This window comes from Phaethon aethereus, assembly GCF_964289735.1.
Source record: "Phaethon aethereus genome assembly, chromosome: W".
Classification (NCBI taxonomy): domain Eukaryota; kingdom Metazoa; phylum Chordata; class Aves; order Phaethontiformes; family Phaethontidae; genus Phaethon; species Phaethon aethereus.
The window spans coordinates 22,914,511-22,942,428 of NC_138581.1; the positions used below are offsets into that span (position 1 = coordinate 22,914,511).

The window sequence follows — 27,918 nt, forward strand, 5'->3', positions numbered from 1 at the left end:
CGCCGGTGCACTGTTGTGGTAGCGATCGGCACCTGTTGTTCTTCGACCCTGAGCAACCCCACAAGAGAAGGGTACTCTCCAAGAGACCAGGCAAGGTAGATAGCTGTTTAATTTTTTCTGTCTCCAAGGCAGCTATACCAAAAGCCCACCGGTACCCTTTTGGGTCCTTGAAATATCCTCTCCTGAGGTAGTCTGTGCCCAGGATGCACAGAGCCTCTGGGCCAGTCACAATGGGGTGCTTCTGCCACTCATTCCCAGTTAGGCTCCCTTCGGCCTCCAATACAGCCAGCTGTTGGGATCCCCCTGTCACTCCAGAAATAGAGATAGGTTCTGCCCCTTTATAGCTTGATGGCATTAGGGTACACTGTGCACCGGTGTCCACTAGAGCCTTATACTCCTGTGGGTCTGATGCGCCAGGCCATTGAATCCACATAGTCCAATAAACTCAGGTATCGCTCTCCTCCACCTGTTTGAAGGCAGGGCCCCTCTAGTCCTGGTTATCGTATTTGCTACTCACTTCTTGTGACTACAAATCAGAAGTCCCTTCATTAAGATCAGGAGCAATAACAGCCCTTCTACTCTTCCTGGAAGACCCCCATTCTGTGATTGTTTTTCCCTGCAACTCATGTACCCATGCCTCTAGGGTCGAGGTAGATTTTCTATCCCACTTCCTCATGTCCTCTCCATGGTCACACAGGTAAAATCACAGGGTGGCCCATGGTGTGCACCCTCTATATCCTCTCTCTTGAGGAAAGGAATGCTTACTCTTATCAGCTGAGATACTGGTCCATACAGATGGGGAGTAGGATCTATCCTCCTTGAGTTGCTGGACCAGTTTTTCCACAACTGAGTCAAGGGAGGAAGAGAGAATTTCTTTGTATTGCTGGAGTTGGCCTGCCATTTCATCCACTGTTTGTTCCTCTCCATCTTTCCAGGTCATTACTGCTAATGAGTTAGCATACAACGATGGTGCACTCCATACAAATTTCTGCCACATGGATCATGTGCACTTGACTTCATCTGGATCTTTGGATAACTGCTCGTTGTCCCAGTCATCATAAATCACCTCCAACACAGCTAATTCCCTCAAGTACTGGATATATCTCTCCATGGTGGTCCACTTGCCTGGATTACATATAACATCTTCCTTGAAGGGATACCTTTCCTTCACGCCTGACAGGAGTCGCCTCTAGAGGCTGAGGGCTTGTGTCCTTCTTCCAATCGCCTTGTCAATGCCCCCTTCCCTAGACAGAGATCCCAGCTGTTTGGCCTCCCTGCCCTCTAATTCCAGGCTACTGGCCCCGTTATCCCAGCATCAGAGCAGCCAGGTGACAGTGTGCTCCCCTGGACGACGGCTGAAATTCATTCGCATATCTCGCAGCTCACTCAGGAATAAGGATCAGGTGGTTACCACCTCTTTTATGAGTTCTTCCTCCTATTCTCCTGATGGCCCTGCTTTGTATTAGTCTGCCTCATCCACTTCCTCCTCCTGCTCTCTCTTAGAAGAAGCTTCTTCATCCCTTACTAAACGAGCTGACTTCCGCTTGCAGTATTTCTTCTTGTGTATAGGGGCAACTGATACCGGCACGGGTTGGTTCTATGGTTCAGCTGCAGTACCTGTCACCGGGGTTGGAGTAGCCATGGTGCCTTTCACCAGGGTTGGAGTAGCTGCAGTGCCTGTTGCCAGGTTTAGAGTAGTCGCGGTGCCTGTCATTTTGTTATCAGATCCAGGGATTTTCTCTTCCCCTTGAGGGTACTGAATAGTGTTGAAAAGGGCTCGGTAGGCATGGGCAGGCCCCAGCATGTAGCAGTGATTTGTGTCTCTCTGGAATTGCCAGGGTGACAGCATACTTTTCCAAATATTTTACTAGTTTTTCAGTATTCTGCACTTGTTCAGAGGTGAAGTTCCAAAACACTGTAGGTGCTCACTGTTGTAGGTACTTGCCCATACTATCCCACATACCCTGCCACTCATAACTATCCAGCCTTGGGGCAGATCTCTGGGTGATCTTCTTCAATAGTTGTTTAAACAAAACCTGAAACACGTTCAAGAGACCTAGCAATAGGAGCATATTGGTTCAAACAACCCAAGGATATTCAAAATTCTCAAGAGCTATTGTAATTAGCCTGGAGAAGGGGAAGGTGAAGGAAGGTGTCTCCCCCATAAATTGGCTGTCGGAGGAGAAAAGGTAAAAAGGGTAATTATTACTAGTTTCCAAGAGAGGGCTCCCAAAGTATGAAGATGACGGCAATGCTGAGTACAGATACCAGATTACTGTCACGACCAGCTATTTTATCATATCGTAAGCCGCTGTTACAGAATACAGCACAAAAATAAGCTTGACCTAGTTCCCAAAGATGATAAACAGCACAACAGGGAACATATGCAGTAAGTAAGGTGTTCCATGACACAACCCTGAGAACAAGTACAAGAACTTTGAGAGCAAATGAATAAACATTGTGACCAGCAACTATCAAACTAATATAATGACTGCTTATAACAAATTTTTTCTAATGTGCTCTGGTCAGATCTGTCATTATCACAACCTGTCATGCCCCACGTTGGGCGCCAAAAAGGACTGTTGTGGTTTAACCTAGCAGGCAGCTAAACACCACACAGCCGTTCACTTACACCCCCCTCCCCAGCAGGATGGGGGGGAGAATCAGGGGAAAAAAAAGTAAAATTCGTGGGTTGAGATAAAGACAGTTTAATAGGACAGAAAAGGAAGGGGAAAAAATAATAATGATAAAAAGATGTAGAAAACAAGTGATGCACAATGCAGTTGCTCGCCACCCACCGACTGATGCCCAGACCCTTCCTGAGCAACTGCCTTCCCCAGCCATCTCCCCCAGTTTATATAATGAGCATGACATCATATGGTATGGAATATCCCTTTGGCCAGCCTGGGTCAGCTGTCCTGGTTGTGTTCCCTCCCAGCTTCCCGTGCACCCCCCACCTTCTTGCTAGCAGGCCAGCATGAGAAGCTGGACAGTCCTTGACTGCTTAGCAACAACTCAAAACATCAGTGTGTTATCAATGTTATTTTCATCCCAAATCCAAAACACAGCACTATACCAGCTACTATGAGGAAAATTAACTCTATCCCAGCTGAAACCAGGACAGTATGTCAAGATTGAAAGGTGTATGCTTTTGCGATACTAGCAAATTCCTTTTGAATTCCTTCCTCACTGCACTAAGATATCTATGAGGCAGCACTGTAAATGGCTTCATAGAAATCATTTGGACTCAGAATAGTCCTCTGAAAGTGTGAAGTCTGATATTCCTGGTGGGAAATACAAGTTCCCTGCTAGTCTTGGCAATGATGGCATCACATAGTAAAAGGAGAGGAAATAGCTTCTGAAAAAATATTATGATTCCAGTAGCTCTAAATTGGGTGATAAATTTTTTAAAGTATACTTTTATCTGACTCTTTGCACAACTTTGGTTTTAACTAAATGTAACTATCTTTTTTTACTGAGTGCATAGACTAACAGATACCTTCTCTTATCAGGTACCAGGTCATCAGTACACCAACTGACATTTTCATGGTGATGGAATATGTTTCAGGAGGAGAACTGTTTGATTATATCTGTAAAAATGGAAGGGTAAGAAGTAGTCCAACTCTACAAATCAGTGACTTTCATTCTGTTATTGTTTTTGCAACATTCTTGTTAAATGAAGGTTTGTTTTTTACATATTCAGCATTAATTTTGCGGTTAGCAATTAAAACATACTTTATGACTACATCTTGTTTTGAAACTAAAAATGGTTATATGTTAACACGTTTCAGATCTTTATGTATGACTTTGTAGCATTTTTCCACTCTACTGAAAAATAAATGATACTGGTATGTTAATCTACAATTACTCTGTACAAACTGGATGGTTATGTGTCCAGTTGGAGTAGCTGAAAACTATTTCTTCAATATAACCTATTATTGGAAAGCTGCTGTTGTGCTCTTATTACCCTCTTCTACCAATAGAATGGTTTCTGTGAATGTCCTAAAGTCACTTTTGACAAACCATCTACATAGATAGTCAGGATTCTTTTAATTAGTTGTTAGACTGAGCAAACTTTGACATGGATTAGGGTGTATTTATAGGAAATGCCCAGCTAAGTCTGCTGTTTGAGACTAGCTGCTAATAGGAGCATAAGTAGCATCTAAAATTTATCACTTCTGTACTGAGTGTCAGCAGCTTTTGTAAACTTAAATCTTACACTGTGCTTAAATATCAAAGTTCATTGATATTCTAATTAGACAAAGTTAATGTTTGGGTGCTAATATTTCTAATTACTGAGTATATAATATCTGCCTAACCAATTTCAAAAGTGTGATTGAGAAATTTCAGTTACTCTTGAGTTGGTGGGTATTGTTTTGGTTTAGTCATTTGAGAGCTGTGGTACAAAATTATGTAAGCTATGAAGCTTTCTGCTACAAGTTTTGATCATCTGCTGCATAAAGTATCAAAACTATTAATAATAACTTCAGGTCATGGGAAAATTTCCTTTAATTCATAAAGGAAACTCGAGTTATCTTCCACTGTCTCAAAATTTTTTAAAACCTTTGCTTATTTTAGCTTGATGAGAAGGAAAGTAGACGTCTGTTCCAGCAAATCCTTTCTGGTGTGGATTACTGTCACAGGCATATGGTAGTACATAGAGATCTGAAGCCTGAAAATGTGCTGCTTGATGCACACATGAATGCCAAGATAGCTGACTTCGGTAAGCATTGCTATTTTATCTGATCACATTTCTGGTGTTCTGTAGATCCTGTTAATTACTATGGGAAATATTTAATAAAATGTGCATACTTGAATATCCTGGTGGTGGGACATAATACAAGAAAAACTTAAGAGTATGAACGTAAAACAAAATGCACATGTGTAGAATTTGTTTTCCTCTAAAGCTTTCTCTTCAAGTCAGGTATTTTCTGTGACTGGGTGAAATTGCGAACTGCCTTGTTTGGTCTTGGTTAATATTTTCTCTGAAATGCTAAATAGACTTAGTTCCCCACCTTGCCACTTCAAAATTGACTCTCTTATTGCCTGTTTCTCCATCTGTAAAATGCAGATGCTTAGCTCTCTTCAAAGTACAGTGCAAGGACAGTTCATCATATTTAAGAACCACATTGCTCTAGTAAAATACACTACTCCTACAAAACTACTCTAAATTCACTTTAAAAACTCTAAAGGTGTGATTGAAAAAATGTAATTAAAACATCAAAGGTAAAATAAGAACAGTTAATTTTGCAAACACCTGTGCTTTTTGCTATATAGCTGCCTAACTAATCGGAAAGCTTAATTGCTTTAATTGTTTATACTAGCTGTTTAACACAGCTGCTGAGAAGACTGGTAGCTAGTTCTTGGAACTATATGAATTGGGAAACCTGACCATATAAGCATAGTAAGGTATCCATACTGCTGCATCATCATGATATATCTCTTGTAGGTGTAGTAGATAATACCTGCCCTTTTAAAGCACTTGGAGGACTCTCAAAGATGCTAGGTAATGCTGAGTATTCCAAGTATATCTTAAAAGTATGGTGTCCAAGCATGTGGCTGCAGGCATTCATAGTGATTTCTCAAGTGCAGAAATAGAAAATGCTTCGGGTAAAATGGCTTACCTGGTAAAGAAATGAAGTACAGTAACTTCTAAAATATCTTCCTGTAACTGTCGTGGTTTAACCCCAGCCAGCAACTAAGCACCAACGCAGCCACTCACTCACTCCCCCACGATGGGATGGCGGAGAGAACTGAAAGGGTAAAAGTGAGAGAACTCATGCGTTGAGATAAAGACAGTTTAACAGGCAAAGCAAAAGCCGCACACACAAGCAGAGCAAAAAAAGGAATTCATTCACTACTCTCCATCGGCAGGCAGGTGTTCAGCCATCTCCAGGAAAGCAGGACTCCAACACACTTAATGGTTACTTAGGAAGACAAAAGGCCATAACTCTGAATGCCCTCCCCTTCCTTCTTCTTCATCCCAGCTTTATATACTGAGCATGTCATCATATGGTATGGAATATCCCTGTGGCCAGTCTGGGACAGCTGTCCCAGCTGTGTCCCCTCCCAGCTTCCTGTGCACCCCCACCTTCTTGCTGTCAGGCCAGCATGAAAAGCTGGACAGTCCTCGACTACTTAGCAACAACTGAAAATATCAGTAGGTTATCAACATTTTTTCATCCCCAATCCAAAACACAGCCTCACACTAGCTTCTATGAAGAAAATTAACTCTATGTCAGCTGAAACCAGGACAGGCATCTACCACCTCTCTGGGCAACCTGTTCCACTGTTTCACCACACTCATTGTGAAAAATTTTTTCCTTATATTCGAAATCTACCCTCTTTTAGTTTAAAACCATTACCCCTTGTCCTACTGCAACAGGCCCTGCTAAAAAGTCTGTCCCCATCTTTCTTATAAGCCCCCTTTAAGTACTGGAAGTCTGCAATCAGGTCTTCCTGGAGCCTTCTCTTCTCCAGGCTGAACAACCCCAAATCTCTCAGCCTTGCCTCATAGGAGAGGTGCTCCATCCCTCTGATCATTGCTGTGGCCCTCCTCTGGACCCGCTCCAACAGGCCCATGTCTTTCCTGTGCTGAGGGCTCCAGAGCTGGATGCAGTACTGCAGGTGGGGTCTCCCCAGAGTGGAGTAGAGGGGCACAATCACCTCCCTCGACCTGCTGGCCACGCTTCTTTTGATGCAGCCCAGGATACCGTTGGCATTCTGGGCTGTGAGCGCACATTGCCAGCTCACATGTCCAGCTTTTCATCCACCAGTACCCCCAAGTCCTTCTCGACATGGCTGCTCTCAATCCCTTCATCCCCCAGCCTGTATTGATACCGGGGGTTGCCCTGACCCAGGTGCAGGACCCTGCACTTGGCCTTGTAGACCCTCATGAGGTTCACAGGGGCCCATTCCTCGAGCTTGTCTAGGTCCCTCTGGATGGCATCCTGTCCCTCAGGTGCATCAACTGCAGCACTCATCTTGGTGTCATCTGCAAACTTGCTGAGGGTGCACTTGATCCCACTATGTCATTGATGAAGATTTTAAACAGTACAGGTCCAAATATGGACCCTTGAGGGACACCACTCGTCACCGATCTCCATCTGGACATTGAGCCATTGACCACTACCTTCTGGATGCAACCATCTAACCAATTCCTCATCCACCCAACAAATCCATATCTCTCCAATTTAGAGAGAAGGATGTTGTGGGGGACCGTGTCAAAGGCCTTGCAGAAGTCCAGATAGATGACATCCGCAGCTCATCCCTTGTCCACTGATGTGGTCACTCCATCATAGAAGGCCACTAGGTTGGTCAGGCAGGACTTGCCCTTGGTGAAGCCATGCTGGCTGTCTCAAATCACCTCCCTGTCCTCTGTGTGCCTTAGCATAGCTTCTAGGAGGATCTGTTCCATGATCTTCGCAGGCACAGAGGTGAGGCTGACAGGTCAGTAGTTCCCAGGGTCTTCCTTTCTACCTTTTTTAAAAATGGATGCAATGTTTCCTTTTTTACAGTCATGAGGGACTCCACCTGACTGCCATGACTTTTCATATATCATGGAGAGCGGCTTGGCAACTACATCATCCAGTTCCCTCAGGACTCTGGAATGCATCCCATCAGGGCCCAGAGACTTGTGCATGTTTGGGTTCCTTGGGTGGTCTTAAACCTGACCTCCTACAGTGGGAGGGACTTTGCTCCTGCAGGCCCTATCTTGCGGTCCATCCACTCGAGAGGTGTGGGAAAAGAGATTGCCAGTGAAGACTAAGGCAAAGAAGTTGTTGAGTACCTCAGCCTTCTCCTCATCCGTTGTTACCAGACTGCTAGTCTTGCTCATCAGTGGGGATATACTTTCTTTGACCTTCCTTTTCTGGCTGACATACCTGTAGGAGCCCTCATAGAGTATGCTGAGCGCTAGTGAATGAACATTGCCTAGTTCTAAAGTATGCTTTAATCACTAAGTATCTTAAAATCAAGCTATACTAAACTGCAGTGATTCAGGAACCAGTTGAAGCAGTGCAGGTGTCTAAATTGTTGCGACGCTGTGTGCACTCCTCAGTTCCCTTATTCTATATAACTTCTTACAGAATTTTAGGCAATTCTGTGGTAGCATCTTCCACTTTGGCATTTAGAAGCGAATGTGATTTTTAAGACACTTTTTTGTTAATGACCAAAATCCTATCTTGCTATGCTGCTCTCTCCCTTAGAGCAACTTTGTTCTCTATCATGCTTGTGTAATCCAAAATGGACTGGTTTTTGTCTTGGAATGAATATGTTTTCAAACATTCCTAGATTGTGTGCAATAAGGGATTGATGTTACTCAAATTTCTGGTAAACTAAACGCTGGATCTTGTTTCATTCTCATATAAAAATGTCAATAATTCCAAACAGTGTTGCTTCCTTACTGAGATAAATTATTTAACTTTCTAATTGGAATTACTAGTGATTTTTTCTAGGTGGTATATGCAGTGTGAAATCATTTTGCTCTCTGAATCTTTGGTAGTTACTCTTATACACTTTCAGGTCTATCAAATATGATGTCAGATGGAGAATTTTTAAGAACAAGTTGTGGTTCCCCTAACTACGCTGCACCAGAAGTAATTTCAGGAAGGTAGTTTCTTTTATATTGGATACATGTGTGCATGTATTTCAGTCATTTTGCTGCTTAATTCTAAAGGTTTCAAAACTAGCGCAATTAACAAGCTTAATGCTGAGAAACTGTGGGCTGAATTCTTAATTGCCTTGATAATTTTTCATAATTCTTAATTGCCTTGATAATTTTTCATAAGTATTTAAGGCTTCAATGAACTAGCTTTGAATAGTTCCTGTAAGGTGGAAGTGATGTCTAATGTCCCAAATCCAGTGTGTATAATGTGCCTAAATTTGTTTAAAAATCGCACTTACAGCTCAGATCTTGTAAGTAGAGGTACAGATAGAAATACAGGCATAGTCTACTGTGAAGTTGAGTAGCAGTGAAATATCTGCTGCAGAACAGATATTCAATCTGAAGGTAACTTCCTCCCCCTTTTTTTTTTGACTCAGTGATTGTCAAATCTGCTATATTTGACTACCCACCCAAATATCTCTTGCTGATTGGAGGCCAAAGTATGTTTTATTCAGGCAGTAGCATAGAAGATGTGACAAGTTCTGCTATATGGACTTATCTTAAACTTCTCAGCCTCCAAGATTTGGAGGCTAGATGACTGCATAGATTCCACTCAAACAGTGATAACAATGTATAACATGGGCTTTCTTGGTAGTAGGTGCAAGTTTCTTTCAGTTTACCATTGTCTTAAATTGTATCTGTGGATTATTTTTATACAATAGAGAGGAAAACTAAGTACTTGTGCCCTAGCTTTTGTTACATATTTGAAGAAGGACACTAGAGTTCAAGGGAGGCATAGCACTGAAATGGTATAGTAATTGCAGATTAGTTGTCCCAAGTTCACACACTCTTTAGTGTGATACAATGTAAGAAAGTAGAAAAAAAGATCTGTTTAAATGTATTAAGCACAAATCACTAATAGTTAACTTTTTCCCAGATTATATGCAGGTCCAGAAGTAGATATTTGGAGCAGTGGGGTTATTCTCTATGCTTTGTTATGTGGAACACTTCCATTTGATGATGATCACGTGCCAACCCTTTTTAAGAAGATATGTGATGGTATCTTTTATACCCCTCAGTACCTGAATCCATCTGTAATTAGTCTTCTGAAACACATGCTGCAAGTAGATCCAATGAAGAGAGCAACAATCAGAAACATTAGGTAAAACATTAACTGATGTCTAACCACAGGGTGCTGGGATGGTAATCTCAGTGAAAATATGCAGAACAAAGAAATCATTCATATAGCTTGTTCATGTTTTATAGTCTGAGATGAAAAATTCAACTTCTGGTTGTTTGGCTTCAGCTCTGGCTCTGATCTCCAGTGGCCAATGAAGTATCTATTGGAGGTCATAGTAAAACAAATATATATGTTACATATAGAAATTGTGAGAAACTCTAGATTTAAGACTGCTAAAGCAAATCTGTTTACCTGCAGAATGGTTTGCAAAAACTGCACTATATTGACTTCTCTGGGCAAGAAAATTCTTTGCTGTTAAGAACTGCTATTCTGTACTGTAAATGTGAGGGGAAGTTATGACTCTCTAACCTCATAACTACTGCTTTTATTCATATTTCTGCAGACTCTGAAATAACATCTGTTAAGGCTGAATATTGTATGTGTAAGATGGCACTTTCTATTCTAGCTTCAAAACCCTGGCATGAACCTGTGTATGAGTGACAACTGATACATCGAATACTGATAAGTTAAAGCTTGTAGCTACAGATAGCCTTCATGGGTTCCAGATTCCAAGATAAGATTCTGGAGAGGGTGACTGCTTTGACAAGTGTCCAGTGGGTAGAATAAATAAAAATGGTAGGTGATAAAGCTGTCCTTCATGCAGTAGCTTAGTTAGGTTTTCCTGTTTCCTTTGTAAGAAGCTCTAAGGAGAGAACTCTGAAATATTACCTTAGTGAAAATACTTCCTCTTTTAGGGTTGGAAGTTAGGAAGTTGGCAACGCTCATGTTCTTTCAGTAGAACAAAAAATGTGGTACGCATATCCCTTGCTACTTTATTACAATAGGAAGTACTTTCTTGTGTTACCCAAAAAGTTGGCAAGAAAACCCTCTAACACTCAGTTTGAAGTTTTAGAAGGCAGGCATTCTTTATTGCAGCACTGGATGCACGGGGGATCGGTCCACCTAACGTGCATGCCCTGAAACAAAAGTTCACCCTTTATATATCTTAAAGATAGTCAAACAGCTTGCTCTAGGTACATGAAAATTTTTTTTTTTTTGTATGATTGAGCAACTTAAATACTTGCTTGTCGTGGTTTAGCCCCAGCCGGCAACTAAGCACCACGCAGCCGCTCGCTCACTCTCCCTCCCACAGCGGGACGGGGGAGAGAATTAGGAAAAACCTCGTGGGTTGAGATAAACACGGTTTAATAGGACAGAAAGAAAGAAGGGAACAATAATGATAATACCAACAAAGGAATGTATAAGAACAAGTGATGCCCAATACAGAAATTGCTCACCACCCCGTGATCGACAGCCCGTCCCCGAGCAGCGATTTCCGCCCCCCCGGCCAACTCCAGTTTATGTACTGGGCATGACGTCGTATGGTAGGGAATATCTCTTTGGCCAGTCTGGGTCAGCTGTCCCGGCTGTGTCCCCTCCCAGCTCCCCGTGCACCCCCAGCCTGCTCGCTGGCAGGCCAGCACAAGAAGCTGGACTGTCCTTGACGGCTCAGCAACAACCCAAAACATCAGCACATTATCAACAGTTCCTCATCCCAAATCCAAAACACAGTCTCACACTAGCTTCTGTGAGGAAAACCAGCTCTATCCTGGCTGAAACCAGGACAGTATCCACCCCTTATTCCATACCATTTACGTCATGCTCAGGTCCTATACTTTTCAATACATTCCAATTATTCATTATTACTCTTCCTGTCCTTTAATATATACACACAGATATCACTCTCTTAGTCCATGGGCCATCACTTAAAATGTCTATGGAGTTCAGTCAGTCCATGACTCTGGGCTTCATCCATCATAGCAGTCTCTCAGGGCAGGGGAGATGGTATGTGGTGTTGGATTGTCATCTGGCACGGTCCATGTCCATGATCTGCAGGTCGAAGATGTCGATCTCGAGGGATTTGTTGGGCGCAAGCTGCTGAAGCCAGTTCTGGTTTCATCACTGCTGCACGTTGCTTGGTTTCAGTGAAGCTCATTCTTCATCAGTCTGGGTGATTCTTACTATAATACCATTGATATGGTAGATAGCAGCCATAGTAGTAATGTCATTCTGAACAATTAACATAATACAATTCAAATCATTGACTGTTTTCACCCAAAATCAAGTCTCCTTGAGGTACACATCGGACTTCCCCATCCTTCCGCATTACCCACCAAGTGCACCCAGGTCCCTGGGCAAAGGCAATCCCACGAATGGGTTTGCCTTTTCCTAATGCAGGAGTAACCCAGACTGTCTTCCCCAGCATGTTTCTCACATGCACCACAGGGACTTTATCCCCTTCTACAGTACGTAGAAGTTTTGATTGGGCAGGGCCGGCTCTATTAGTAGATCCCCTAGTGTTGACTAACCAGGTGGCTTTGGCTAAATGTTTATCCCAATTTTTGAATGTCCCATCACCCATTGCTCTCAGTGTAGTCTTTAACAGTCCGTTGTATCGTTCAATTTTTCCGGAAGCTGGTGCATGATAGGGGATATGATACACCCACTCAATGCCGTGCTCTTTGGCCCAGGTGTCTATGAGGTTGTTTCGGAAATGAGTCCCATTGTCTGACTCAATTCTTTCGGGGGTGCCATGTCGCCATAAGACTTGCTTTTCAAGGCCCAGGATAGTGTTCCGGGCGGTGGCATGGGGCACAGGGTATGTTTCCAGCCATCCGGTGGTTGCTTCCACCATGGTAAGCACATAGCGCTTGCCTTGGCGAGTTTGTGGAAGTGTGATATAGTCAATCTGCCAGGCCTCCCCATATTTATATTTCAACCATCGTCCTTCATACCAGAGAGGCTTTAACCGCTTGGCTTGTTTGATCGCAGCACACGTTTCACATTCATGGATAACCTGTGCAATAGCATCCATGGTCAGGTCCACCCCTCGATCCCGAGCCCATCTATATGTTGCATCTCTTCCCTGATGGCCTGAGGTGTCATGGGCCCACCGAGCTATAAATAATTCACCCTTATGTTGCCAGTCCAGATCCACCTGAGCCACTTCAATCTTAGCAGCCTGATCCACCTGATGGTTGTTTTGATGTTCTTCGGTGGCCCGACTCTTGGGTACGTGAGCATCTACGTGACGTACTTTTATGACGAGATTCTCTAGTCGGGCAGCAATATCTTGCCACAATTCAGCAGCCCAGATGGGCTTGCCTCTGCGTTGCCAGTTGCTCTGCTTCCATTGCTGCAGCCACCCCCATAGAGCATTTGCTACCATCCATGAGTCAGTATAAAGATAGAGTACTGGCCATTTTTCTCGTTCAGCAATATCTAAAGCCAGCTGGATGGCTTTCACCTCCGCAAACTGACTTGATTCACCTTGTCCTTCAGCCACTTCTGCAACTCGTCGTATAGGGCTCCATACAGCAGCTTTCCACCTTCGATGTTTGCCTACAATACGACAGGACCCATCAGTAAACAGGGCATATTGCCTTTCGTTCTCTGGCAGTTCATTATATGGTGGAGCCTCTTCAGCACGCGCCACCTCCTCTTCCGGTGATATTCCAAAATCTTTGCCTTCTGGCCAGTCCATGATCACTTCCAAGATTCCCGGGCGATTAAGATTTCCTATTCGAGCCCGCTGTGTAATAAGCGCGACCCACTTACTCCACGTAGCATCAGTCACATGATGCGTAGAGGGGACCCTCCCTTTGAACATCCAGCCCAGCACCGGCAGTCGGGGTGCCAGGAGGAGCTGTGCTTCAGTACCAACCACTTCTGAGGCAGCTCGAACTCCTTCATATGCCGCCAATATCTCCTTTTCAGTTGGAGTATAGCGGGACTCAGATCCCCTATATCCTCGACTCCAAAACCCTAGAGGTCGACCTCGAGTCTCTCCTGGTGCCTTCTGCCAGAGACTCCAGGTAGGGCCATTCTCCCCGGCTGCCGTGTAGAGCACATTTTTAACATCTTGTCCTGCCCGGACTGGCCCAAGGGCTACGGCATGAACTATCTCCTGTTTGATTTGTTCGAAGGCTTGTCGTTGCTCAGGGCCCCATTTAAAATCGTTCTTCTTCCGGGTCACTTGATAAAGAGGGCTTACAATCAGACTGTAATTTGGAATATGCATTCTCCAGAAACCCACAACACCCAGAAATGCTTGTGTTTCTTTTTTGCTAGTTGGTGGAGACATAGCTGTTATTTTGTTGATCACATCCGTTGGGATCTGTCGACGTCCATCTTGCCATTTTATTCCTAAAAACTGGATCTCTTGTGCAGGTCCCTTGACTTTACTTTGCTTTATAGCAAAACCAGCTTTCAGAAGGACTTGAATTATTTTCTTCCCTTTCTCGAAAACTTCTTCTGCTGTGTTGCCCCATACGATGATGTCATCAATGTATTGCAGATGCTCTGGAGCTTCACCCTGTTCCAGTGCAGTTTGTATCAGCCCATGGCAAATGGTAGGGCTGTGTTTCCACCCCTGGGGAAGTCGATTCCAGGTGTATTGGACACCTCTCCAAGTGAAAGCAAACTGTGGCCTGCACTCTGCTGCCAAAGGGATCGAGAAAAACGCGTTAGCAATATCAATGGTGGCGTACCACTTGGCTGCCTTTGACTCCAGTTCATATTGAAGTTCTAGCATGTCCGGCACAGCAGCGCTCAGTGGTGGCGTGACTTCATTCAGGCCACGATAGTCTACTGTCAGTCTCCACTCTCCATTAGACTTTCGCACTGGCCATATGGGGCTGTTGAAGGGTGAGTGAGTCTTGCTGATCACTCCTTGGCTCTCCAGCCGACGAATCAGCTCATGGATGGGGATCAGGGAGTCTCTGTTGGTGCGATATTGCCGCCGGTGCACTGTTGTGGTAGCGATCGGCACCTGTTGTTCTTTGACCCTGAGCAACCCCACCACAGAAGGGTCCTCTGAGAGACCAGGCAAGGTGGACAGCTGTTTAATTTCTTCCGTCTCCAAGGCAGCTATACCAAAAGCCCACCGGTACCCTTTTGGGTCCTTGAAATACCCTCTGCTGAGGTAGTCTATGCCCAGGATGCACGGAGCCTCCGGGCCAGTCACAATGGGGTGCTTCTGCCACTCATTCCCAGTTAGGCTCACTTCAGCCTCCAGTACAGTCAGCTGTTGGGATCCCCCTGTCACTCCAGAAATACAGATGGGTTCTGCCCCTATATGGCTTGATGGCATCAGGGTACATTGTGCACCGGTGTCCACTAAAGCCTTATATTCCTGTGGGTCTGACGTGCCAGGCCATCTAATCCACACAGTCCAATAAACTCGGTTGTCCCTCTCCTCCGCCTGGCTGGAGGCAGGGCCCCTCTAATCCTGCTCATAGTACTCGTTACCCACTTCTTGTAAATAGGAATCAGAAGTCCCTTCAAGAGGATCAGAGGTGAGATCAGCTCTTCTATTCTTTCTGGGAAGCTGCCCACTGGAAAGTGGAGCGACGATTTTCCTCGAGGAACCTGAACCCCCTTTTGTAATTGTTTTTCCTTGCAGCTCGCGTACTCGTGCCTCTAGGGTCGAGGTAGGTTTTCCATCCCACCTCCTCATGTCCTCTCCGTAGTCACGCAATTGAAACCACAGGGTGGCTCGTGGTGTGTATCCTCTATATCTTCTCTCTTGAACAGAAGAGCGCTTACTCCTAATGGCTGAGACACTGGTCCGTATGGGTGGAGGGTAGGGCATATCCTCTTTGAATTGCCGGAACTCTCGGGACAGTTTCTCTATAGCAGAGACGCAGGCCCGTAGGGAGGAAGAGAGACTTTCTTCGTATTGCCGGAGTTGGCCAGCCAATTCATCCACCGTTGGTCTCTCTCCGTCCTTCCAGGCCATTACTGCTAATGAGTTGGCATATGATGATGGTGCACTCCGTACAAACTTCCGCCACATAGGTTGCGTGCAATTGACTTCATCTGGATCTTTGGATGATTGTCCATTGTCCAAGTCACCATAAATCACTTCCAGCACCGCTAGCTCCCTCAGGTACTGGATACCTTTCTCCATGGTGGTCCACTTGCCTGGGTGACATAGAACATCTTCCTTGAAGGGATACCTTTCCTTCACACCCGACAGGAGTCGTCTCCAGAGGCTGAGGACTTGTGCACCTTTTCCAATTGCTTTGTCAATGCCCCCTTCCCTAGAAAGGGATCCCAGCTGCTTGGCTTCCCTACCCTCTAATTCCAGGCTACTGGCCCCATTATCCCAGCATCGGAGCAGCCAGGTGACAATGTGCTCACCCGGACGACGGCTGAAATCCTTTCGCATATCTCGCAATTCACTCAGGGATAGAGATCGGGTAGTTACCGTCTCTTTTATAAGTTCTTCCTCTTCCTCCTCTTCAAGTGATGACTCGCTCTCTTCCCTCTTCCGTGCTTGTGATGGCCCTGCTTCAGAGCACTCTGCCTCCTCACTCTCTTCCTCTGGCTCCTTCTTAGCAGGATCTTCCTCCTCCCTTACTAAACGAGCTGACTTCCGCTTCCAAGATTTCTTCTTTTGTACAGGGGCAACTGATACCGGGATGGGCTGGTCCTCTGGTTCAGCTGCAACAGTCTGAGTAGCTACAGTGCCCGCCGTGGGGGTTGGAGTAGTGACAGTGCCTGCTACAGACGTTGGAGTAGTCACAGTGCCTGCCACATTGCCATCAGACCCAGAGAGCCCCTCTCCCCTTTGCATAGTGTTAAATAGGGTTCGGTAGGCATGGGCCAGGCCCCAGCACATGGCAATGATTTGTGTCTCCTTGGAGCTGCCAGGCTGACAGCATACTTCTTCCAGATATTCTGCTAGTTTATCAGGATTCTGCACTTGTTCAGGAGTGAAGCTCCAAAACACCGGAGGTGCCCACCGCCCCAGGCATTTGCCCATGCTGTTCCACACGCCCTGCCATTCATAACTATCCAGCCTTGGGGCAGATCTCCGGGTGATATTCTTAAATTGCTTGCCAACCTTAGACAAAACTGAAACCATGTTCCCCAGAAGTAGCAATAGAGGTATTTTAACCAGCCAAGGGTGTTCAAAATACTGAAAAATTATTGTGATGAAGGAGGAAATGTTATGATAGAGGGTATCAAAGGTACCATTCTGCATTTCCTCCATAAAAAACCTTTCAGAGGCAGAAGTATAATTGCTAATCGTCTCCACAAGACTGTAGCCAAAATACAGTAACGGCTTTAGTACAGAGCTCAGATGATACCACATTAAGCTCAAGGTCAGTGCTCTAAAAACAAAATTCACAGGCGAGACATTACTAATCATTGCAGAGTACAGCAGCCCACAGAAACCAACACCAATCCTTAACATGTACAGCAAAGACGAGAGCATGATGCAAATCAAACTGATATTGTGACCTGCAACCGTTATTATCTCAAGCCTCGGGCCCCACGTTGGGCGCCAAAAAGGACTGTCGTGGTTTAGCCCCAGCCGGCAACTAAGCACCACGCAGCCGCTCGCTCACTCTCCCTCCCACAGCGGGACGGGGGAGAGAATTAGGAAAAACCTCATGGGTTGAGATAAACACGGTTTAATAGGACAGAAAGAAAGAAGGGAACAATAATGATAATACCAACAAAGGAATGTATAAGAACAAGTGATGCCCAATACAGAAATTGCTCACCACCCCGTGATCGACAGCCCGTCCCCGAGCAGCGATTTCCGCCCCCCCGGCCAACTCCAGTTTATGTACTGGGCATGACGTCGTATGGTAGGGAATATCTCTTTGGCCAGTCTGGGTCAGCTGTCCCGGCTGTGTCCCCTCCCAGCTCCCCGTGCACCCCCAGCCTGCTCGCTGGCAGGCCAGCACAAGAAGCTGGACTGTCCTTGACGGCTCAGCAACAACCCAAAACATCAGCACATTATCAACAGTTCCTCATCCCAAATCCAAAACACAGTCTCACACTAGCTTCTGTGAGGAAAACCAGCTCTATCCTGGCTGAAACCAGGACACTTCTGTATATTTCCTTTTCCCTCTTATGAACACTAGCCCATGAATACAGTAGTAAAGAGATACGGATTGACTATTCCATAGCCTTCCCCCAACTCTTTAAGTCTTCGAGACAGCAGGGGGTTTTCTAAATGAAAAAATTATAGGCAGCTTGTTGGGGGTGGGTAGCATGTGCCTTGAATACTCAGAAATCCTTATCCAAACATCTACCAAAGAAACTCTTCAGTATCAAGATTTCTTCAATTTATTATGTATTGTTATGTATGTACTTGGGGAGTACAAGTGGGTAGCATACAAATTTCAGTTGAAAATATCTCAAAACTAAGATAGTGGTGTTGAAGGTATGTGGGACAACAGTGGCAATAAAAAAAAAACCCCAAAAACAACCATTTATATAAAAAGCTGGTTGATGAGTTATACAAAGATATTTTTGGAGATCAGGTAGTTGAAACCCTTACAGGAAAGAGGATTTTTTTCAGTCTCCTGCAAAAAGTCTAGCAAAATCTTGTGGAGGTGATTACTTTCCATTATGTACTGTTGCGCTGCACAGAAGGGGACTTGGACTGACAACTGTGGGTTTTTTGTACAAACTAACAATAATTTTATTTTTAAAATAATTTAATACTAGAAAGGATTGCTTTACATATATATACTCAGACTTTTTATTTTTAAATCTAGGGAACATGAATGGTTTAAGTGGGACCTTCCCAAATACTTGTTTCCTGAAGACCCATCATATAGCTCTACCATGATTGATGATGAAGCCTTAAAAGAAGTGTGTGAGAAGTTTGAATGTACTGAAGAGGAAGTGCTAAGTTGTCTATACAGCCAAAATCATCAGGACCCTTTAGTGGTTGCTTATCACCTCATTATAGATAATAGAAGAATAATGAATGAGGCCAAAGACTTCTACTTGGCTACAAGCCCACCGGATTCTTTTCTTGATGATAACAGTCTGTCTCGCCCTCATCCAGAAAGAGTGCCATTCTTAGTAGCTGAAGCACCACGTCCCCGCCATACTCTTGATGAGTTGAATCCACAGAAGTCAAAACACCAAGGTGTAAGAAGAGCCAAGTGGCACTTGGGAATACGAAGTCAGAGTCGACCTAATGATATCATGGCTGAAGTTTGTCGAGCAATTAAACAACTGGATTATGAGTGGAAGGTAAAAGAATATGGTTCAAAAAAGTTAAAGAAATTTAAACTCAATAACATCGAATTGTTATTAAGTAAACATCTTTATTGCAGCACTGGATGCATGGGGGATATCTCCTCCTAACATTAGTGCGCTGAAACAAAAGTTCATCCTTTATATACCTTAAAGACATGAATATTCACACATTTTCTGAGATATCTCCGCCTCCTTGCTTATCTACTACATTTACATAAAGCTGGCGGTGCAAAACTACACTATGCATGCGCGGGGGTCTCAGGTGGTTGTCCGTGGTTGTTTGGGGAGTTAGTCCCCTACTCCTTTTTCCCTTTTATGGTCACGGATCTCTCGAGGATAATTTCTTCTCCTTGGATGTTTGCCCCTTCTGTTGTCCAGCCAAGCGGTTCCTTCTTATCATCCTTGTTAGAGCATTCCTGCCAGTCTGTCTCTGTGCTCAAGGTTAAGATATCTTCTCTGTTCTCTTTAATTTCTCAGTCCTTGCTCTTAACTCTTCTTTGCTTTAATTTTCATGAGGCCTGCTTTCCTTGTGATTAACTGTTTACACATAGTTACAATGTTAGCCTTGAGGCAAGTATAGCCTAAGGACTATGAGAGTAGGCTGTTAAACATAATCACACAGTTATTAGGCTAAAGAAATCTGTACAAAAGTTAAACTAATCATGTAATCAATAACCTTCCATATATTAAGAAATTTTCAAAACTTACAGTTGATTAGTGACACATGCTAAAACCTTATAATTGTTTTAGATCCTTGTTTCAGGTGCTAGGCAATAAATCGCAAATCCAGCACACCCTCGGGGGAGACAAGCTGAGGTTTTATACAATTCTCTTACAAGGAAACATACACAACAAAAATCATTATAGGCTATACAATCTTATATAACAAAGGTTCTTTTATGCATTCTCTATTACTTCACTCATTATACTAAGGCGGTCTTATATTTCCATATTCATTATGCACAAGTGGGAGTTGATTTTTGTATTAAAATTAGGCAAGGTAAGGTAAGGTCAGAGCTTTCACTTGATACTTATCCAACATTGACTAATCCAAATTATAAGTTGGAAAATCAGATAACCAAGCCACTATACAGTATAGTTCAAATTCCATACTCTAGGCTTGGTAGGAGCTTTCCACCTCACTTTCCATGGCTTCAAAACCAAAAGTGAGTTAACCAGTATAACTTTCCTCCTTTTGACATCACTGTGACAGGTAAGCCTGAAATCACTTGATAATACCAGTGAGTTGAAATAAGAAAAACAATATGCAGTGCTTCTCAAGCAGTTCTAGTTACTAACTCAAATCTCTTTTGTACTAGGTTGTAAATCCATACTATCTGCGTGTTCGAAGGAAGAATCCAGTGACAAGTGCGTATTCCAAAATGAGTCTACAGTTGTATCAGGTGGACAGCAGGACATACTTACTGGACTTCCGTAGCATTGATGGTATGTCAAAACTTACATAAGTTAATGGAGTTGTAAGGGAAATAATACTAAATGCACATATGTCTTAATTTACTTGTTTAGAAGTGAAGTAAGTTTTGCCCTTTATTACTTTAAGCCCAGCTAGATCTGAATTAGCATTTCTTTATTCCTTCCTGGTCTAGTGTTCCTGTGACCAGATGGTTAGCTGCTTCGTCCCTTAAATAATCACTTTTTAGCTATATCGACTCCTGAACTGCTCCATTTTGTGTCTGCACCAGCACTAATACCACTGGTGCAAAAGGGGGAGGGCTGTAGGAGGTGAGATTTGGATCAACCTAAACTGCCTTTGGGGCCTCACCCCCAAATTTAAAGATTAATTTAGATCTGAAGTAAGTATGTGATCATATTTTCCTAGTGAAGATAAAGCTTGGCATCTAGGCATGCAAATTTGACTTGGGCAGTACATTGCTGTGCTGGGTCTGGCTGAGATGGAGTTAATTTTCTTTGTAGCAGCCTCTATGGTGCTGTGTTTTCAATCTGTGACTAAAACAGTGTAGAAAACACACCAGTGTTCTGGCTGTTGCTGAGCAGCACTTGCATAGTATCTAGTCTTTCTCTTTCTGCACTGTGCTGTACCCAATGAGTAGGCGTGGGGTAAACAAGAACTTTGGAGGGAAAACAACCTGAACAGCTGACCCAGACTGACCAAAGGGATACTCCATGCCATATGATGTCATGCTTATCAAAAAAACTGAGGGGAAGGTAGTCATTGCTCAGAGACTGGCTGGGCATTAGTTGGCTTGTAGGAGGTGGTAAGTGGTTGCCTTTACATCACTTTTTCCTTTTTTTTTTTTCTTTTTTTTCCTCCTTCCTCTTATTAAATATTGTTTATCTCAGCCTGTGAGTTCTCTTGCTTTTGTTGTTCCAATCCTCTTCCTCCACTGCACTGAGATAGTGGAATGAATGAGGGGCTGGTGTTACCAAAAAAGTCGGCAAGAAAACCCTCTTAACACTCAGTTTGAAGTTTTAGAAACCAGGCATTCTTTATTGCAGCGCTGGATGCACAGGGGATCGCTCCACCTAACATGCATGCCCTGAAACAAAAGTTCATCCTTTATATACCTTAAAGACATGAATATTCACACATTTTCCAAGAAATCTCCGCCTCCCTGCCTATCTACTACATTTACATAATGCTGGCGTTGCAAAACTACACTACACATGCACGGGGGTCTCGGATGGTCGTCAGTGGTCGTTTGGGGAGTTAGCCCCCTACTCCTTTTTCCCTCTTATGGTCACGGGTCTCCTGAGGATAATTTCTTCTCCTTGGATGTTTGCCCCTTCTGTTGTACAGCCAAGCGGTTCCTTCTTATCATCCTTGTTAGAGCACTCCTGCTAGGATATTTCTATTCTCAAGGTTAAGATATCTTCTCTGTACTCATTAATCTCTCAGTCCTTGCTCTTAACTCTTCTTTGTCTTAATTTCATGAGGCCTCTTGGTTCTACAAGCATGCATTTCTTGTGATGAACTATTTACACATAGATGAAATGTTAGCCTTGAGGCACGTATAGCCTAAGGACAATGAGAGTAGGCTGTTAAACATAATCACACAGTTATTAGGCTAAAGAAATCTGTACAAAAGTTAAACTAATCATGTAATCAGTAACCCTCCAGAAAGTACATAAATGGATCACTGGCTGGGGACTTAGCTGCCAGCGAGGTCCAACCCACCAATGCTAGTAGTAGGCAAAATTTGAGATGGGAATTGTATGCATGCAGTAAGTGAAGTGTTGAAAGCAGTTGGAGTAACCTGTAGAAAAATATTTTATAGAGTGACAGTAACACAGCATACAACTCTGTTATGGTTTAAGCCCAGTCAGCAACTAAGCACCACACAGCTGCTCACTCACTACCCCCATGACAGGATGGGGGAGAGAATAGGAAGGGTAAAAGTGAGAAAACTCATGGGTTGAGATAAAGACAGTTTAATAGGTAAAGCATGTTATAGGAATTACTATAGCAGGAACCACCTGAACCATTGGAGGACAAGTCTCACAAGAAGCAGTGCAAGTGCAGCAGTGACCTGACCTGAGCTGGGTTTGGTGCCCAGTAACTCCATGCAACACCCCACCTCTCCTGTCCTGAGTGACCACCACAATAGATGGAGCTCAAAGTCATAGACTAAATGAACTCAATGGACACTTTGTGGACATTTTACAGGGGTGGTTCCATAGACTAAGGGAATGATATCTGTGTATTATATCAAAGGAAGGGGGGTGGTGGGTAATGAAGATTTATTGTATAGTGTGGGACCTAGGCATGATGTAAATGGTATGGAATAAGGGGTGGAGAATGTGCTGGTTTTGGCTGGGATAGAGTTAATTGTCTACAGAGTAGCTAGTATGGGGCTATGTTTTGGATTTGTGCTGGAAACAGTGTTGATAATACAGGCATGTTTTAGTTTATGCTGAGCGGTGCTTACACAGAGTCAAGGCCTTTTCTGCTTCTCACACCACCCCACCAGCAAGTAGGCTGGGGGTGCACGGGAAGCTGGGAGGGGACACAGCCAGGACAGCTGACCCCAAGTGACCAAAGGGATATTCCAGACCATATGACATCATGCTCAGCAATAAAAAGCTCAGGCAAGAAGGAAGTGGGGGACGTTCAGAGTTATAGCATTTGTCTTCCCAAGTAACCATTACGCGTGATGGAGCCCTGGTTTCCTGGAGATGGCTGAACACCTGCCTGCCGATGGGAAGTAGTGAATGAATTCCTTCTTTTGCTTTGCTTGCTTGTGCAGTTTTTGCTTTACCTATTAAACTTTCTTTATCTCAACCCATGAGTTTTCTCACTTTTACCCTTCCTATTCTCTCCCCCATCCCACCGGGGGGGAGTGAGTGAGTGGCTGTGTGGTGCTTCGTTGCTGTCTGGGTTTAAACCACAGCAGATGTGAAAAGGAATCTGTGCTGTGTTCACTAATTTCTCCTGGGAATAATGTTTTCTGGTGTCAGGTGTGAGTCAAGACTCATGTTGAGTATTTAAAGTACGAATAGAAATATTTCAGCTGAACATCATTTCCAGTATGAGGAGGAAATACTTCCATCTTAGAAGTAAACTTAAACTGCTGCAGCCCAAATGCATATTAAGGGGAAAAACTTCTAACAGTGAAGGATGAATTAATGTAGATGTTAGCAATTAACGCATCAATTAAGTATTATAAAAATATAAATAACAAAGTATAAATAACCAAATAGAAAGACAACAAATATAATAAAAATAAAGTCAATACTAGTAAAAAGCATCTCCAAAATGTTCGAACTGTTGTTTCAGTTAACTTTATGATGTTATCCTGTTTCTGTTTTAAGTTTAAACTAAATCAGTTGAACTATTAGGTGCTGTAACTATTTAATGAAAAATATGGCGAGTGCCGGTCTAAACTGGATCAGATAGTCCTGGACCACAGTTCAGAGTACAAAAGTAATTTGAATAAGGACATTTGATTTCTGTGTTGCTATGTGTATAAGCTTTTATTTTGTTTCAACTATATACAGTTTGCAAAAGCTTTTTATGTATCACTCAAAATTTAAAAAACAAGATTAGAAGTGTGAGAAGGGGAAGATGTTTGCTGTTCCTATGACTGATTTGATACTGATAACTAATTTTCCTTCTCTCTCCACTTTCCCCCAGATGAAACTACTGAAGCAAAATCTGGGACTGCAAGTCCACGGAGATCTGGTTCTGTGAGCAACTGTAGATCCAGTCAAAGAGATACAGATGCTGATGCACAAGGAAAATCTGCAGATACAACCCTTACCCCATCAATGACCTCTTTGCTTGACTCATCTAAAGCTGACTTAACTTCAAGACCAGGGAGTCATACAATAGAATTCTTTGAGATGTGTGCAAATCTTATTAAAATACTTGCACAATAATTTTGAAGGTGGGCTTATTTCTTTTACAGCAATAAGCGTGCATAAATCATAGTCAGATGCTTCCAGTTATAATTGAGTTAAAGTAACTAAGGCACTGAAAATCTAGCCACAGAATGCAGTTTGTAGAGGGATTGGAATGATTATGGGCAGTTATGTATATTATTTTGAATCTGGAGTGAATTCTGATTGTCTGCTGTCCAATAGCATAATACAGGTACAGGAAGTCACATGCCCTTGGGGCAGTGTTCATAACACTTTACATTCATTGCACATTAGACTTCATATAACATTTAAGTTACATGGACCTTCTTGGTTTTTTCACTGGTAATACATATGTCTGATGCACTGTAAGTAAATGTACACTTACTAGTTCAATGACCTAAGTATGACTTGTTGGTCATCATCTACAATTGTACCTCAGTTGATCGGAATTGTCAACATCTAACAGTAATGTCTTAAAACTGCTGTTTCCTCCCCCTTATTTGACAGTAACTGATAAAGAATACTTTAATGCATTATAATGTACTACTTTTAATAATGGATAAATTTGATTAAATGCACACAAATCCAACCAGGTGTAAATGCATGTGGGTGCTCTGTAATGTAAAATTCTGTGTGCTTTAAGTAGAACAATTGAAGCCACAACAGTGGTGAGACTTAATGCTGATAAGGCTTGGCACCCCGTGGGCTGAAACAAAATGTTGCTCTGTGAAGGATAACTGTCAGCAGGTTCCTGATCTGTGCAGATTTGCTAGATCATACCTTAGTATGGTAGCAGCACAGCAGCTCCCCACTGCTACTGCAGGCTGAGAATCCTGTTACTTATAAATGTGTGCATGTAGTTAAGAGCACAGCCCTAAGGGCTCTTGCATGCTATTCCAGAATCTAAAATTTATATTTTTTTAAATATATGTTAATACTTTGATACAGCTGTTTATATCGTATGCTATCTTAGCATATATTATATAGAATTCACTTTGTAGTTGAAACTACATATATAGGTTTAGGTTTTCCCAAGCCACCTTTATAGTGAACTTTGCCATTTAAATTGTGGCATTAATAGTCCAACTTTTCAGTTGAACATTTAAAACTGATCATGACAACTTGACTGCTAATATTCAAAAAGTTTTCAACAGTAGATTGCCATTACCAATGACATTAATCCTTCTGCATTTATGGTTTTTGCAATGTTTCAGGAAGAAAATTGAACCATAAATGTTAAAATCACAGCTAGTACTTGCACAGAAGTGCAGCAGTGACCTGACCTGAGCTGGGTTTGGTGCCCAGTAACTCCATGCAACACCCCACCTCTCCTGTCCTGAGTGACCACCACAATAGATGGAGCTCAAAGTCATAGACTAAATGAACTCAATGGACACTTTGTGGACATTTTACAGGGGTGGTTCCATAGACTAAGGGAATGATATCTGTGTATTATATCAAAGGAAGGGGGGTGGTGGGTAATGAAGATTTATTGTATAGTGTGGGACCTAGGCATGATGTAAATGGTATGGAATAAGGGGTGGAGAATGTGCTGGTTTTGGCTGGGATAGAGTTAATTGTCTACAGAGTAGCTAGTATGGGGCTATGTTTTGGATTTGTGCTGGAAACAGTGTTGATAATACAGGCATGTTTTAGTTTATGCTGAGCGGTGCTTACACAGAGTCAAGGCCTTTTCTGCTTCTCACACCACCCCACCAGTGAGTAGGCTGGGGGTGCACGGGAAGCTGGGAGGGGACACAGCCAGGACAGCTGACCCCAAGTGACCAAAGGGATATTCCAGACCATATGACATCATGCTCAGCAATAAAAAGCTCAGGCAAGAAGGAAGTGGGGGACGTTCAGAGTTATAGCATTTGAAAATTGAACCATAAATGTTAAAATCACAGCTAGTACTTGCACAGAAACATTTAATCTCTTGTAAACTGTATGTAATTATCCACAGTTCCATTTTCATCTAGCACTAATAGATGTAAACATTAAACAATAAACTGTATGTCATAAAACATTTAGTTTTGCATTCAAGAATGAGCGTTCTCTTCAAACTAAACTTCATGACCTACTCTGTTTCGAAGATTGTTCTCCCAGTTAGAAACTGGAAATCAAGGCATTACTATGAACAGTGAAACCTGGACTCTTAAAATGAATGGAGGTTCTTGCCAATGACTAGCTGAAAACTGCTAGCTACAGCTATAAGAATGGTTTAATCCAGGCCAACTGACTTTAGTTCAGAAATTCATGTTATGAATATGTGCAGCACAGAGTTTGAAGAAACTTAAAGCTGTTTAAGCCCTGGAGCTGCTGTAACTGCATTCTGAACTGGGCAATGGTGTGGTCTGCCTAGTATGTAGGTACAAGTTACAACTTCTGTTCTTTGTTCTCAAGTGTCGCACATGGTCCCTGTAATGCAAGGTTGTATTACTATATCTCAAAGTGGAAGATTTCTCTTAAATAAAGCTTTGGGTTTAAACTCCTGAGACTGAGATGTCAACATGAGGGACCAGCTGCAAATCCTACTTAAGTTTTGTTTTGGTTTTTTGGGGGGTTTTTAGCCTTGTAAGAATTGGTTCTGATGTACTGAATAAATTGATGTGCACATTTTCATTACATTTTATTTTGAAATTATTAAATATTGCACTTGTACAATATAACAAATGCACAGATTTTTCTTTTATTGCAATAATTCCTCATCTGGAACTGATTTGGGATCACTGAAAGGGTCTCTTGCATGTTAAACTAAATATCTGCAAATGGTATCTGCTCCAGGTTTGTAAATTTGTAATGCTGACTACAAATGCAAGGTGTGTCAAGGTGCAAATAGCTTTTAATTTTATATACTTTTTTGGCTCTTTTGTGCATTAAAGCAACCATTGTTTTTACTTTGTCTTGATATCTGTAAGTTTCTGGCAGGAGTGTGAGAAGTTGAAGATAAATGTTAACCATTAAGCTGAGCAGCTGTATTGTGTGAATTTAGCAAGATTGTGTCAACTTGCATGCCTTACTAATCGCCAGTCTCTGGAGGAGGAACCAAAAAGGGGGCTTCAGGGACTGATAAAATAAACGTCTTGCCACAAGGAAGATAACAAGAATAGGAGAAGGCTACCGGCATGAAGTCAACGAAATTTCACAATAACTAGGGTAAAGGCAAAGGTGGCAGAGGGAGATCACAACCACCGACTCAATTGAGGAGCTATGCAAATTACCCACACACACTTTCTAGGAGCATGCATGCTAATTTAAATACATGCAACCAATAGCAAGTGATATAGTAGTCACTAATCAATGAATGTAAGCTTGGTCTGTTTTTTCATTGTTTTGCTATTCATGTAACAATATAAATACGCTGTAGTCTTTGTACCGAGCTAAGCTAGCTTTGTGGGATACCACCTAGCTTCCAGCTTTGTGCAAACCTGCAATAAAAGGAATACCTCGACCCTGTGTGAATGTTGGCCTTGCATACCGGGTAAAGATCCTGCTTTTCGGGGCAACATTTTGGCGACCCAGGTGGGATAGCCTTAAGGCCTTGCCCGGATCGTCTTACCATTCCTGGCGGCGGAGGGTCGGACCAGACAGGACTCCAGCGCGCACCGACCTCTTGTTCAGGAACTCCTCCAGGTCCACTCTGGCACCGTGACGGTGAGCGACTCAAAGGTGCAATGCCTACTAGAGGTACTTCTGGGACAAAGTGGGGGAGAGCTTG

General features: G+C 43.0%; 1 protein-coding gene across 2 annotated transcripts in view; it reads left to right on the top strand.

Annotated features, from left to right (window-relative positions):
• The window catches only part of LOC309415239 (5'-AMP-activated protein kinase catalytic subunit alpha-1-like), a gene marked incomplete at both ends in the record, with an annotated part of 67,810 nt that extends 43,592 nt beyond the window's left edge, over nt 1-24,218 (top strand). The window contains 7 exons of one of the 2 annotated variants that reach the window (XM_082012698.1): nt 3,513-3,648; nt 4,579-4,723; nt 8,524-8,611; nt 9,543-9,767; nt 18,368-18,854; nt 20,180-20,306; nt 23,974-24,218. In XM_082012698.1, the coding sequence (XP_081868824.1) occupies nt 3,513-3,648; nt 4,579-4,723; nt 8,524-8,611; nt 9,543-9,767; nt 18,368-18,854; nt 20,180-20,306; nt 23,974-24,218 (1,453 nt within the window). The remainder of the gene's footprint in view (nt 1-3,512; nt 3,649-4,578; nt 4,724-8,523; nt 8,612-9,542; nt 9,768-18,367; nt 18,855-20,179; nt 20,307-23,973) is intronic. The other variant, XM_082012699.1, reaches the window with a different exon arrangement.
• Between the last annotated feature and the right edge of the window lie 3,700 nt (nt 24,219-27,918).